The sequence below is a fragment of the Pundamilia nyererei genome, unplaced genomic scaffold (assembly GCF_000239375.1).
Source record: "Pundamilia nyererei isolate P.nyererei 1_Seehausen unplaced genomic scaffold, PunNye1.0 scaffold00115, whole genome shotgun sequence".
Classification (NCBI taxonomy): domain Eukaryota; kingdom Metazoa; phylum Chordata; class Actinopteri; order Cichliformes; family Cichlidae; genus Pundamilia; species Pundamilia nyererei.
In genome coordinates this window covers 1,600,916-1,616,371 of record NW_005187516.1, presented here as the reverse complement: position 1 = coordinate 1,616,371, position 15,456 = coordinate 1,600,916, and the positions used below count along the sequence as shown (strand labels likewise).

The following is a 15,456-nucleotide window of genomic DNA, read 5'->3' as shown; positions in this document are numbered from 1 at the left end:
CCTCACCTTCACCAGAGTTGAATCCAACTTTGGTGAATCCAACACTGCCAAACAGCGACTTGTCCAGGAGCTCAGTGATATCCTGATCCATGTCTGTGAAGAGATCCAGCAGGACACGATCCGATTTCTGACCAGAAGCCCAGAGGCTGTTGGGACTGGATGCAGCTACACAGGGGCACCAGTTGGATCAGACTGTGATTTCAGTTTTGAACTTTGTTTTTTTATGTGTTTGTGTTTCTTTAGTTTGTTCTCGATGAATTAAACAATCGAAATCAGCAAATATTTTCACCCTGAATATTTCATTCATCAAGACTCGATGTGTGTGTTACCTTTTTTATTCATTTTTTGAACAGTTTCTTTGTATCATCTTTGTATTATGTTATTTTCGGCATAAAGTCCTGAATATTTGAATCTGAAACTCAAGACTTCTTAATTTCATTCTTATGTGTCTTTACAGAAAAATCCAGTGGTCACACCCCTGAGGCGGGTCTATCAGCACCCAAAACCGCAAACCATACTGAAGACTACGAATATGAGCCACCACCCGACTTCATCCCTCCTCCCCCTCCAGAACGTACATCCTTTTGAGACTTTGTGTACATCGCGAATTAATCTCAGATAGCCTCGATTTAGCCAGTTTCTCCTAAAATAAGGCTGCAGTTACACATAAACACATAGCAGTGGTAAGATATAAGCGCATGTTTTGAAAGTTATTTATTCACAAATCTATATTTATTTGTGGTTTTTATTTGGGGGCACAAACATACAGTAGACAGCATGTTTACAGTATGCTGCAGATTGTTTTCATCTTTTGAGACAGCTCATTGGCACAAAACTCACAGTGCTGTCATTTGTTTCATCGAGCTGTTTATTACAAAAAAGGCTGTACATAAATTTCAATGAACACATCCTATGTACAAACTGAGAGGAGAAGACAAATATCGCATTCTGCTCCAATGAACATTAAAGTTTCGGATGTTTTTTTGTTTTTCTTTTCATTTCCACAAATGATCATAAGAAAACGCACATCAAAGAAAGGCGCCTTGACCTGTGATGCCCTGAAATGCTAGAGACGTTAAGTGGTAAACATTACAAAGTTTTGCACATCGGTGGTTGTCTCATGATTACTCTATGAAAAAAGTAAGTATAAATAAATCATTTACATAAAACTGCTATCGAATCCTTCCTCAGCAGTCTCACACATAAAAAGAAGCTGAATGCAGAGCTAGAAATACATCAGGTAGAAAAAGTCCTCACAAAACAAAATGACCTCATGATGGAATAAATACAATCAAGAAAGGGATGTAGTGGCGAATCATTCACTGTAATGACGTTTAGATACTTCCATGCTTTATGAATACTGTCGATATGAATGAGTCATATTCTGCCTAAAAACCTTGAAAATGTTCCCTTTCAAAATAAAAGTTGAATGCCCCTATTATTCTAAAGTACACGTGATTATGTTCATATGACTTGTTACAAACATATATTCTGAGACAGGCATTATATTGAATGATATTTGAGAGCGAGTTTGCACCAACAATCACTCCGCCAGAACAGGCATCTCATTTCGTAGGACAAATCGGAACTTTTAAGACCTAAAGATTGAGATTCCTTCCTTCACTGCAGGTAGCGGGTGTCATTCGTGTGTAGCACAGAACGGACAAAAAGACATAAAGCGACTCCAGCTGAAGCACATCACCATCGCCGAGTCACCTACATTCACTACAAACACAAAAGTGGCCGAGGATTACAATCAAAACGATCGATAACGACACTAAAAGTCCTTTGTTACATTTCTGTGTGGGAGGAGTCTTGGACTTGAGGTTGTTTGGGTTGGTGATTATGGTTATTAAGCACCAATGTAAAGCACCGCACCAGCAACCACTGAAAGAACAAACAAAGCCTAAAGGTTAGTTGATACTTTGGAGATGGCAACGCTTGTGTTTGTGATAAAAGCCATGATGGAAATAAAAGTCATCACAGTTACCGCTAACTAATCAGTGCACAATGGAAACAACATGAAAAAAAAAAACAAGAAAGCCACACGACTTAGTCCTTCCTCTGCTTCGCGTCACGAAGCAGCAAGCACGTGAGCGCTCTGCTACAGTAGCTGGACAGCATCGACAAATACAGTGATGGCGATCAAGACGATATAGTTGTGACCTAACGTAGAAAAATAAATGCCTGTACACAACCACTTTGCCTGAATCACGTTAAAATGGCACTGTGGGTGATGAATAAAATTAATTTTCAAGTAAAAATAAAGTAAAAAGTAAAGTAAAAAATTCTCAAAACATCCACTCTTGGCACCACGCCCTTCCCCCCACCCACTGACGCTGATGGAAACACTGGTGAAACACACTGACAAATGTACTGTACTGGCAGCTTCTCACATTACAGTTTATATACAAGTTAGAGAACAGAAAGAGACTCCATCAGAAAGAAGAAACTCTTTTCTTTTTTTTGCGATCAGTCTATACACTCACTTCAACCCCCCACCCCTTTTTTAACAGCAGAGAGCATACTGAATACACAGCTCCATCTGGCCATTATCCTCCTTAATATATTTTTTAAACACCTTGTGTGATTTGGACGTCAACGGCACATTCAGCTGTGTCCTAATGCACTTGATGACGTTCGTTTGTCCTTTTCAGGTCTCTGATAATGTAAGATCGTTGTTTTTCAAAAGGAAGGAAAGAGCTGGTCTGATGGTCTACAGTACAAATAAACGAGAAGGAAAAAGTGTGCAGCACTTTACCGTAAAGTGGTTACACTATCTCGGTAAAACTGTAGCAGTGCGTCACTTTCTGGATCTACTGCATACTCGGAAAAAGCAACACTACATCTAGATTTACTCTGTATCCACTGAAGTTGTTATTGATGTACGTCATTTTGTCGTGAGGCAAAATGTTGCTGTTTGATGAGCCCTACCATGTGACAGTGGTGGAAAAAAAAAAAGGCCTTTACTTCCAGACACAGGCCTTGCAAAGCTTCAACACCCTCCTACTTTGAGCGGCATCTTATTTATGTATTTATTTTTTTAATAGGGCAGATCAAACCCTTTCCTCTCCCCACAAAAGAAGAAAACTACTTATTAATTCACCATGGCACTTCATTCCAAACTGTATGAACTGCTATCGCTGCGCCGCATACGTCTGTACATCTTCACGGATTACCTCTGCAGCGCCATCACGTGTGGGGTTTTTTGTTTGTTTTCTTTAGTCAGCATAGTGCATGATCGACTCAACATAGTTTCCAGGGAAGAGTCCAGTGACGCCGTTGCAGACGCCTTCGAACCAGCCATCGTCGTTCTTCTTGATTATGTAGATGATGGCCCCTTCCATGAAGGACAGCTCGTCCTCCTTGTCCTTGGAGTAGTCGTAAATGGCCACAACTGTGGAAAATGAAAAAAAACTGTAAAATGGCTCATTGCACTGGTGAAAGTCTAAATACAATGATTAACTCGGGGTACTAACCTTTCTCTAAGTAATTCTTGGGAGCCCACTGGGGGTCTCCATCAGCATAGGGATCGTTGTAGTGAACCACTGCGGCCTCCTCTTCCTCGTAGTCTACAGGTGGAGGCGGAGGAGGGGGAGCTGGCTCTTCAAAGACACCAATGTCCTCTGGGGGAGGTGGAGGAGGTGGGGCTGGGCTGTCTGTTACTAAAGCACGGCAGGAAGCAGAGGTGATAAGGCATTAAAGAAATAATGAGGAAGGAGTGTGTTCAGATCTCTCATCTGGGGATATTTCAAAATGTTCTCTTGCACTGTGATAGTGTTCACCTTTCAAAATCCTATATATTTTTTCAACATGTTACTGTTAGGGCCTGGTCAGGTCAGAGAGACTAGTGTGCACCATGCACCGTTTCTTATATTTATTTTAACATATATAATTATCAAGCAACTATGATCTAAATCATTCCAAGTCTTCTAACTGTGTACACACATTAAATGTTCAGTGATTTAACTGCTCACTAGAGGGCAGCTGTGGGTCCCTTTAGTTTTTAATTGGACACTGATCCTGCAGCATCAGTTAATACTAGCACTGATCCAAGTCCCCGTGGCACTCATTTACTTACTAATCATTTATTATTATTATAAATTCCTATCAGTGAAACATCAATACATCTTCTGCACTACAAGTGGCTGTTTACAGTTCCCGAAATATTCAGTTAACATTATAAAACAGTCACTCTGTATCACTTCTGTAAACGTGAAATCTCTCAGAGGATGCTGAACTTTCCTGGACACAGTTGTCCTCAGTAGCCGTTGCAGTCTTTCTATTTATTAATGCTTCTAGTACTACAACTACCAGCCATGTTCTTCAGTTTATCCTGTAGTTGTTTAAGTAACGGTGGCGCTTAATCACACCTGAATGTGTTTTCTTCTTTCTTTAAATGACAGGATTCATTTAGTAGCTGTGTTATGCAACCACACACGTACTGTAACACTGTATGATTTGCATTTTTAAATTCGTCCAGTGAGAAGTGAACAGCGGCACTTCTCAAGTGCATACTTCACAAGAATACGACGCGATAAAATGGGTGGACTGGTGTGATTTTGAAAGCCCCGACTTTTTTCAGTCTTTTAACCAAATAAGTTCTCGTGCTACGAGAGTCCTCTTGGAGCAGGTCTCCCTGCAGCTTTGTAGTCTCGAGCCCAGTGATTAAAGAGAAACTGCACATCTGATCTAATTCATAAGCTTGCTCTTGAATTAAAGAACTGGCACAGGGGACTGAAATTAATGCAACTCTCCAATCTGCCTGCATAACCTTTTTTACAACAGGTCCAACAGCTCACTTTGGAGCTGTTAACAGCTGAAAACGCTTCGCTATAAAACAATAGCTGACTTTGGTTTTATTTCCCCTTGTATAAACACCACATACATTAGGCTTTTAGTAACGCAATATACTTCAGGCAAAGACAGAGCAAGACCATTCCCATTAAAAAAACATTAAAAGGCACTTGTACTGGTCCCTTGCACTTGTTTTTTTCCTAGTATTAAAGTGCTTCTCTTTGTGGCATTTTCTCACGAGAACTCGCTCGTTAAACATCAGTATTTTCTGTGAGGTGACCTCTTTTTAGCAGCAGACCTTTTCTTTGTTTAGTCAAAGTGATTAGTGTTCAGACTAACCAATCAGCTCTTCTTCCACATGCACATTAATCCCTGTTGCTGGTGGTGGAAATATAAAACGTGCCGCTTCCTGTGCACCAGAAAAACAAGAGAAAAGCCACCAGCTGATTTAGCAATAATTATTAGTTTAAGGCCAGTTTAAAAAGTGCAAACTACACACACTAACTCCATTGTTCATGTCGTTCCATGACTCATGCAGAACTGTTCTTCGGTTCATTGAACTAGGGAGACACAGATAGTTTGATCTCTGCGTCTTTGCAGACAAGCGGCTGGTGAATCAGGATGCAGCAGCGGGTCACATTTTCTCTCCTCAGTGGACTGAGAGCTTTCAGTGATCTATCACCATGGCAACAGACAGACATCTGAGGGTGCTCCACCCTCAGCCATGCATCCAGCGCGATAAGGTAGTGTGAGTGTAGCAGTGTGTGGGTCCTGAAATGTGCTCAGAGCTAGGGCTGAACGATTATGGAAAATAATCTAATTGCGATTTTTTGCCCCAATATTGCGATTGCGATGCGATATGCGATTATTTTTGTCTTCCGTATTATTAAACAAAGACAAGCAATACATCATATAGTATGGCCAATACTATATTACATTAATTTTAAACTGTTCTTTCCTGGAAGACAGACCTCTGTTATGATGACATGAGGTGATGCATGAATTGATGACTGACATTTTTATTTAACTTCTTCAATCACAACAGTATATTTGAACATACACAATAGTTTATTTTTAGCTTACAAACATCTGAGCATAAAGTGCTGACAAGGAACCCTGGTGTAAACATTAAAATGAAAGTCAGTACAATGTGCAGATTGCAGAAATATAAATAAAAAAAATCAGTGGCTTTACCACACTCAGTTTTTCGACATCTGTGAACTACTAGACAGTCATTCAATTAAAAAATAATATTAAATAAATAAAACTAATAAATAAAAAATGCACACATCTTACTGATCTCTGCAGTCAGTAACATTACACATAAAGTGCAAACATAATAGCAATTGTATAAACACACACACAAACACGCCTTTAAAATTTAAAGGCGTGAAATTGGACGGTCTAGTTCTGATTAGCGTCACCGCTGTCTCGGTGGAGTTTAATAAACTCGGCCGTCTGCTTCTTGCTATCTAAAATATAACCAGACACTGGTGTAAATTCTCGACTGTCTCATACTTCTGTTTAATAAGTTTTCTGTTTGACGTTTAGTCAGCTGTGTGAAAACCAAGGAGGAACCCACCCGGGGGATTAATAAAGTTTTATTTGATCTAATCTAATAACTTTAATCTCAGCCAAACCGATTTACTCACGAACAAACAAAACACTGAAAAAAGCCCAACAATAACGTTTTTAGGTTGTCTAAGTGACTTATATATTACGTTTAACCCGAGCAGCGAAACTCCGCGGTGATCTGAAAATGATGTGCCGGGAGTTGTGCCGTTCTCGGCCGCATCAGTAATCCTCGAGCTTCCGGCTAGCTGTCGAGCTAGCCGGAGGGTAGCAGACGCCTCTGAAAACGTCGAAGCACTTTTGCAAATATGGGATATCTTGATAAACCGAGCAGATATTTGATGTTTACACAACTACTTTCTCGCCTGAAAATATGTTAAAAGTTTATTTTGTGACCCAGAAAGATTAGTATGAGTAATTTTAAAACTTAGTAGCGGCCGCCATTGCTGGAAACTGGAGTTTGGCTGGGCCGCGCTATGAATTCTGGGATATGGTAGTAATTTGGACAGCCTTCGGCGCGTCGCTGTGACGTAATCGGTCTACAAATGCGGCCTCAGGAGGATGCAGCCCATGAATTTGGACATGTCCAGAGTATAATCGCAGCCTTTGCGGTTAGAAAATTGCACTTGATCATGTCGCGATATTATCGCAAATGCGATATATCGTTCAGCCCTACTCAGAGCCCTGTCTAGTGCACTGGTGACGTTGCGTAAATTTTGTGCATGCTGAGGTTCATACCTGTGACTTTTGCACATGGCTGTGTTTGTTCAGTCTACATTTCTAACTTTAACGGTACATGCAGGTATACCACATAAGTGTATGTTTCTGTCTGCTTTCTACTACTTACTGCTCTCCTGCATTCTGGCCACGAAGCCGGTCAGGGGGATCTGTGGGGTCAGCTGGACCACAGGAGGAGGAGGCGGAGGAGCCACAGACACTGGAGCCACAACAATCAGGCAGAAGGAGCAGCCGAGAGACAGAGAGCAACGGAGGTGTTTGGACAGGAAGAAAGACAGAAGACACAGAAAAAAGAGCAAAAGGGCATCACAGAGAAGAGAAAATCCAAATTGAGCATGTAAAAGAGGGGAGGGGAGACGACAAAAAGCTTGTGAGCAAGCAAAAATAGCACACAAAGCATTGCTGAGCAACTCGTTTGAAAACTTCCAATCAGTGTTCTTTTGTGCTGCGTTTTTCAAGCTGGGCCGAACAGGCCTTCATCTAATCTCAGCCTGAGAATCTACCTCATCAGCATCTGTTTTAAAAATCAAACGCAAAAGCTGCAGCGTTTTCAACGCGGTGAAAGAACTGCAAAGCACGACGCAGACCCAGAAACATGACAGCTACAGCTGTAAGATAACGCTTCAGGAAGACAGATACGGCTTCTCAAAGAATTTGCAGGAATCTCACTAGAGCAGTATTTTTGGATGCAGTTCAGCATTTTGGCTCACCTACACCCTTCACTTAAAAAAACCTGTACCAACATAACCTGCATACATTCCCCTTAAAAATCCATCTTTTTGCTGCACTGTCTCATCGTAAGATTAACCCTACAGACAAACAGAAAAACACAGCTGTCCTCACTCAAAGACATGATGTCACACACAGGCATGCCAGGTCTGACTCATAAATCACATGTATCGAGAGGGCGTCTGTAACCTCGCTGAAGTAATGTCCTAATATTCCATCGCGCTTTCACATCTATCCACAGCTACACCCTGTGAGATCAATGAGCTCCATCGTGTAATGAAACAGCTTTTTGTGCTGTTAAACCTCTGTAACATCCACCACGTGTCCAAACGTACCTTTTAGCTTCATAAAATTATAACAACTACACAGCAGACATCATCAAGATTATGCAATGTCTCAGTTAAAGCCTGTGGCTAACCAGGCTCAGTGTCATTGTCTCTCTCTCGCTTCTCGACAAGACAGACAGCCTCCTCCTTCTGTATTCTGTGCCAAGAAAGACAGTTTGTCCTTTGAGAGGAGCCATTAGAGGAGAATGGCTCAGAGAGAAGCCTGCCAAAATAAATTCTCCTCATTTGACAGAAAATATGCATTATGTCCTGGGTTTTCCCTCGTCTTGCAGCTGCGAGCATTTTCTACCCTGAAATGCCTTCTGCCTGCTCACCGGTCTCCCTGAACAAGAACCTTCCTCCAGCTGACTAAAATAATAATGTCATAACTCAATTAGAAAAGCTAATGTAACACTCCGCGTAGCAGGGCAGAGGTGGGGAGGATTCAACAACCCCGACTTCTGTAATCACAGTTCATCATTCATTTTCATTAGCCCCTGAAAAGGCTAGCCCGCATAGCTGTTAGACGAAGAGGACCAAACGCAGAAGTATGAGTGGCCAAATTCTAAATGCGTATTTCATTATATTAGGACAGGATGTGAACTTCTTGCTCCCAAACCTATTTGTGCAGATTATCTCTAAACACCAAGTGCTTCAGGAGTCCTTTGACATTACCTGGGTTCTGAGTGTATGTTGGGCCTCCGTTAAGATGGGGCTGCTGGGAGGAGACGGAGGGTGCGCGGCGATACGTGCCAGTGGCCGACACCATGGAGGCTGAGGAGGTGGTGGAAGAGTTGTGACGGGAGATCTGGCGGGAGATGGTGCCAAACTGGGACATGGGGATGGGACCCAAGCCGGGGCCCTGGGGCACAGAGGCCGACGATGGGGCCACTACAAGAGAGGAGAGCCGGTGTGAGCAGCATTTATATTCAATTTACTTTATTGAACACACCACTACACTTGCTCTCTCTGTGCCCAGTGTCCCAGATTTCCTTCTTGCCTTGGTCAGAATTTTCCTGCATAGCAGTTTCTTTACTATATATTTAATACTGGTTTGAGCAAAAGGTCAAAAACATGGTTATGAACAATACATTTTCAGTAAGGCTATATGCCTGCGGCACTTTTTCCATTATTATAATGTGACAGAATACACAAGAGTAAATCTACATCCTGTCAGTTTTCTAAAAAAACAAAAAAAAATCTATCCCAACTTCTATTCCAGATTTAAAGCAAAACTTTGCTCAGTTTAGAGTCACATGCAGGAGACGAGGAGACACAGCAGCGCTGGGAACTCACCTTGCCCCATACTGGGAGGAGAGGGTGTGGGAACTGCTAGAGGGACACCGACTCCACTGCCTCCACTGTTCTCCCTCCCACCACTGCCACCACTGCTGCCACTGCACGGAGAGCAAGGGGAGAGTTCGTGGCAATCAGTAGAAATGTGTGAGACAAACTTAATTACATAACAAAGTTTGACATCCTATCATTAGTCTCTCATATGTCACTCTGTCTGCAACAATGTGCCCATCACTATGGCAACCAATATCGATTTAGCGAAAAAGTTGCGGCGCACGTAGAAGAGACGTTTATGTAGAAAAAAAGGAAGAGATCCAAAGGTCAAAAACACAGACTGAAGGAATTAATAAAGAAATGTAAATATCTCATTTTTTAAAAGTCTTATCTGCTGATTCCTATTTTACTAATAATTTTTTACTTTTTTTTGTAACCAGACATTTCAATTTGAAAAAACACTGGTGTTTCCCTAGTGTCAGGAAAGTTTTTAAATAAGAAAACACTAATCAGCCCTTTCACATTGTCTTCATATCTGCACCAGGTTAGAGGGCCTCGTCAGTCTCACTGAAAAAAGTTACAAGCTCCCCATTCCTACAGAAAACAAACTGCAGCATGTCCCACTTTATCTAACACATTTTAAATGCTCTGGTCATTTCTTTACATTATTGCTTCCATCGGCTTATTTCACTCCTCTCAAGTGGTTTAAATGCATATACTTAACATTTGTGCCCCATTTACCTGTAGTTCAGCTGTAACGTGGTAAACAGCAATCGAAAACAAAGTTTAAATGGATCTGTGCTACCTGTGTGTCCTGGGTCTCTGATTGAGAGACGCTGTGCGTGCGGGGCTGTGCTGGCTCCCGAGTCGGGCCGGGCTCGTCATGTAGTCATTTGGCACCACTGGGGGCTTCACAGGCTCCAGTGTTTTGTAGGGAGTGTTACGTCTGGAGTCAGGTGAACACAGGAAAGAGGAAAGTAGAGTTTGTTTTCAGTTTCATGAAAGTAATAGAATAAAATAAATAATAGGGAAACTTTAAACATTTGAACTGTTTGCTAAAATATATCTCTGCATTCATAACCTACTGTGTGTTTCATTGGTTTGGCAGGAAGCCCCAGTTTAACAGAGACCAGATGGGACCACAACCTCTTACACCACGCAAGTTAAACTGTAGGTTCTTACCCAAGGGTACCACGACCAGCCATGGGAGGGCTTGGAGGCTTCTGTGAAGGTGGGTTGGTCCTTGAAAGGGTCCCCCCTCGTCCCGCCGCATTGTTCCCATGTTGCTAGACAAAAAAGAGCAAGTTAAAAGCCTGTTTTTCTGTAACGTAGCGATTTTCCTACCAATGAACCTGACTCTCAGGAGTCATTTCAACGATGATGAACAAGCAAACTCGGATGAGGTTCACCTGTACTGTATGAATGGAGAAAACACAAAGCACCAGTATGAAGGTGTCTATTGTCTTACATAAAGAGTGTATGATTAATAGTAATAGATGGATGAAGAGATTGTAAATCTAATTATACAACATACACATGAAATATCTTATTATATATACACCGATCCTGCTTTATTGGACTGCCTTTGCACCAAATCCGATTAGTTTCTTACTGTAAAAAAATGTGTAACTGATTAAAGGTGCACATCCTTCTATGCGTCTCAAAGGTAGAAAGACATGTTTCATGGCTTCATGTGCACCTTGATAATGTGGCTCTGAACATCAATTTATGGACAATAAGAGGAGAAACACAAGCATCTCTTACCTTGGCCTTAAGCCACTGAGTGCAAGCAGGCAGAAAGAGAAGACAAAAAACAAGCTCATTGGTTAAAGACTGGTAACAGTAACTTTGTACCCACACTACATGATGCTGACAGAGAATCAAGAAGAAAAAAGGAAGGGAGTGTATTGGTGTGTTCAGAGCAAGTGTGAAGTAAGGCTTTTCACATGAATACAGTTGAGTGTATTTAGACCATTTCACAATCCACAAATACTTTTATGTGGGAAAGACTGTGAACCACTACCGTGTGTGTGCTACTAATTTTCCAGGTCACAGACTGCTCATCACACTGAATCTATAATTACAATTTTAATACTGTTCAAACTATACTTCATTACAAGCCAAGGCAAGGCAAGTTTATTTGTATAGCACAATTCAACAACAAGGTGATTCAAAGTGCTTTACAGAGACATTAGAAACAAAAACAAATTAAAAGCATGATTTAAAATTGATTAAAACAAGCAAACTAACTAACTAATTAACAAACAAACAAAACAGTATATAAAATCAAAACAGATAAAATCAGAACAGTAGATAAAATCAGTAGTTAAATGTAAGTTTTGAAATTTAAGCTTAAAAGTGTGGATTTGGTGCTTTATTCAAATGCAGCTGAGAACAGGTGAGTCTTCAACCTGGATTTAAATAAACTGAGTGTTTCAGCTGATCTGAGGCTTTCTGGGAGTTTGTTCCAGATATAAGGAGCATAAAAGCTGAATGCAGCTTCTCCGTGTCTGATTCTGACTCTGGGAACTGATAAAAGACCGGATCCAGATGACCTGAGGGATCTGGAAGGTTCATACTGGGTCAGGAGGTTCAATTTATAATACTATAAAACTGAGGAAAAAGGCAACTTTAAACATTAATACATTTAATGTTTATCTGATTATTATATATTATTATTGCTAGCCTTTAATGTCAGTTACTCCTATGTTCACTTGAACACCTGCCTGCAGTAGAAGTCACACCAAATAAACCAATTTAGGTTTTAACCAACACAGAGGAAGAGCTCGCTTCCTTTTGGTCCACTTTGTACACAAACATTTGAAAAAAAAAGGACATGGAAACACTGTTTATGTTTTGTTTTGTTCCCTCTATGTCTGTATCTGGATCTGTGTTACAGACTGTAATCAGGATAAGAGTCACTTTAGTGTCTAGTCACTATGAATAACGAGGAGCGGCTGAGCTACATGCTTTAAGTGTCGTACCAGGAAAATAAAAAATTGGGTAGTAAAGTGGTGTGAGGTCATAAATAACAACAGAGTCTCTGAGTGGCTGTAATGTGGCTAAACCTATCACCATGGTAACTGCCAGAAAATGCCAAAAAAAAAAGCCATTACGGTGAGGGGTTGAACACAGTCGTCCACACATGCATGAATGGGTCTTTCCAAGTTCGAGACTGATTTCCCATCTATCCGTGGATAAATTCCCCTGGACGTGGGGGAGAAAAGGGATGGGGGTGGATGAGTGCTCCTCTAAAGCTTGAGGGAATCCACCTCAGCCAAGAGGAAATGGGCTGTGAGGATAGAGCGCTAATAAGCTGCTAATATTTCCCAGCACGGCAGGAACACAGCCCAGACTCATAAATGCAGGAAAGCAAAATTACAAACATACCCCCACACCTGCATTAATATACCTCTGAATATAGTGTATTTCTATGTGGCGGCTGTAACAGTAGTGAATAGGGGTCGAAATTATATCACAATATCTCAAAGAAATCTGCAATAATGATTTTTCTGACTTCATAGAAAAAAAATTAGTGAGCAGTGTCTTTTATCAGTGATTGGAGTTGGAGATACAAACAAAGTCAAGGCCATTTTCCTTCTTTTCTAATGAGCTACTGTCACTTTATTTTGAAGTCTAAATCTAAATATAGCGACAAGGTGCCATGAGCAACAGCATACTGCTAGGAGCAGTGGTACCATTAAAATCTTGATATCCTTTCTTGATATCCAATCACATTCATTCTTATAGTACAATAATAGTGACACAGTGACTAAGCATAAGTCAAATATAAGAAGAAAACTAACCTGGATAATGTTTCCCTGCTTAACCCGTTAAGAAAATGTCAATTAACTTTGAAACTTCAGCAGTCACCAAATAAAATCCCACCAAAAAATTAAATCTAACTCTCGCACACTGACTTGCTTGCTGTTATATTTCACAAACACCTGATTGTAGTTTAATACATGTACAGCAAAATGATGTGTGCAAGTCTTTCTCTGACACACCTATGGCACATTCAGGTGTGCAGATATTTAGTCGGGCCACACATATTGAAAAATGTCTGGGATGCTGTCTCTTGGGTCGAGCTTTTTGAGCAGTTCACAGATTTATATATGTGTGCATGAGAAACAAACTGTATACATTCTCGTTTGCACAAATGCACATTCATAAGCGCCTTTACATACATACACAAGTAGCCAGGAAGAGAATTAAAAAGGAGCCAGCAGCCAGAGAGCTTTGAATCCAAAAATGCATTTCACAAGCCCAAACTGATTATCTAAACCTATTTAAAATAAGTCAACTTCATTACATTCATAATGCTCATCCAAATGTAGACTCGTGTCTTAGAAGCACGAACTGCTGTTTCCTTTTGCAGATTTCCAGATGGACAAAAAAAGAAAAGATTGCAGATTTTCTTGCATCTACAATGTGCTGATTTCTGCAGAGATCTGTCATTTCTATCATTCCTGAATGATGCTCAATTTGCATAGTGGGCCATGCCAAATCCGTCTCAGTGTGAGCCAGCTCTCAAAGGAGGAAACACTAGCTTTTGAATTTGAATCAGCGGATGTTTGAAAATCAGCGGACAGCCACTATCTCAACAGAGACAGACCAGGGGAAAGGGATACAGAGGCCAACTGACACACACGCACTATGGAAATTTATGACACAAGCAATCAGTGCGTATAACTGTGTGTGCACGCTGACACAAGCACAGACACACAGTCTTGTGAAATAGAGGAAGAGAGGGGCGAGGAGAGGATGGATCATGGGGAGAGAGAATAAAAAAACTGAAGAATGAGGCGGAAGAAAGACTGAAAGATTTTTACTTTTTTTTTACAATTTGAAGAGAGTGTGATGGTGTGAGTAACACTTGGCTATGATAGTTCCCTCAAAAACACACACACAGTCGATTAATAACTAGCAGCTTGGGTAATTGTTACCGGGCATGAAAAACTCTTGCCTGTGCAGCTATTCTTGGATGGGCTGAAGTGTTTCCGTGCTTAATCAACTAAAAGGCCAGCGTATTGATCAGCTCGCAGCCTGGGTGGGAGTGTGTGAATGAATTATGAATGCAGACAGTGAGGATGCTCACATGCAAGTACCAGGTGTAAACTTGACTAAGTATGTGTGTTCCTCTCTGGCAAAATTGATTACTGGGAGAAAACACGGCAATTTATCAAAGTAATGGACAGATGCAACAGTTTGGTAGTAATTATGGTGGAATAGTGCAGAGACGACTTTACTCTTACTCCTTGTTAGAAGGCTTTTATTTTAACACAATGAAGAATATTTTCCTTACCTTGACGCCGTGTCCTACATCATCCAGCAGCGTGTAGTCGATAGGCTTTCGAATGTAGCGCACCGGCCGCTCCATGTTGCCCGGAGCGATGATCTTGTGGGTACGAGAGGTGTTTTTGTTTGTGGTCAGGATGCCGATTTCTCGGCGGGCCACCTTCTCCTTATGGATGTCCACGGTCTGTTTGAGGAAAATATAATATGGTCACTTCCTGTTTTCTAAGGTGGGCCTGTAAATTTGCTTTTAATGTAGGGAGGTGATACGGCACGTAACTGAACGCTAAAACCATGTGCTTTTATTCTTTCATATTTATTTATACTATGATGAAATTATGTTGATGTGCCCAAGTACACATCAACAAGTGGATGAGCTGGCGATCAAACCACCAACCTTCGCCCAAAGCGAAGGCTCGTTTTAACTTCTGAGCCATCATACTGCACTGCAGTGAAAACTGTTGTTGACAACAATTTAATTGAATACAATTACACTTAATTTGAAGCTGATTTTCAAAGAGAATATGTGTAAATGAAATACGCGAGAACTACTGTTATTTGACAGCTTCTAGCTCTGTTGTGTGCGCTGTTCACAACCAATTTTTTGGCTACTGTGCACAGAGTAATCTATATTTAAAACTGTTACACCATCACCAGCTTCTATTGCTTAATACAGTTTCAACCAGCATTCAAAAGCTGCAAAGTGTAG

At 41.0% G+C, this 15,456-nt stretch overlaps 2 protein-coding genes across 5 annotated transcripts in view; one reads left to right on the top strand and one right to left on the bottom strand.

Annotated features, from left to right (window-relative positions):
- LOC102192622 (amyloid beta A4 precursor protein-binding family B member 1-interacting protein-like) overlaps positions 1–981 on the top strand; it is a 14,833-nt gene extending 13,852 nt beyond the window's left edge. The window contains exon 13 of the mRNA XM_005741971.1: positions 458–981. Coding sequence (XP_005742028.1) covers positions 458–588 — 131 coding nt within the window. The 3' untranslated portion in view covers positions 589–981. The remainder of the gene's footprint in view (positions 1–457) is intronic.
- Positions 851–15,456, bottom strand: part of LOC102192916 (abl interactor 1-like) — a 22,612-nt gene continuing 8,006 nt past the window's right edge. Inside the window, exons 3-11 of one of the 4 annotated variants that reach the window (XM_005741972.2) lie at positions 14,758–14,934; positions 11,217–11,231; positions 10,635–10,738; positions 10,258–10,398; positions 9,459–9,559; positions 8,838–9,053; positions 7,217–7,306; positions 3,480–3,665; positions 851–3,397 (exon numbers count right to left, since the gene is read on the bottom strand). In XM_005741972.2, the coding sequence (XP_005742029.1) occupies positions 3,222–3,397; positions 3,480–3,665; positions 7,217–7,306; positions 8,838–9,053; positions 9,459–9,559; positions 10,258–10,398; positions 10,635–10,738; positions 11,217–11,231; positions 14,758–14,934 (1,206 nt within the window). In that variant the 3' untranslated portion in view covers positions 851–3,221. The remainder of the gene's footprint in view (positions 3,398–3,479; positions 3,666–7,216; positions 7,307–8,837; positions 9,054–9,458; positions 9,560–10,257; positions 10,399–10,634; positions 10,739–11,216; positions 11,232–14,757; positions 14,935–15,456) is intronic. The other 3 variants (XM_005741976.2, XM_005741973.2, XM_013913118.1) reach the window with 3 other exon arrangements.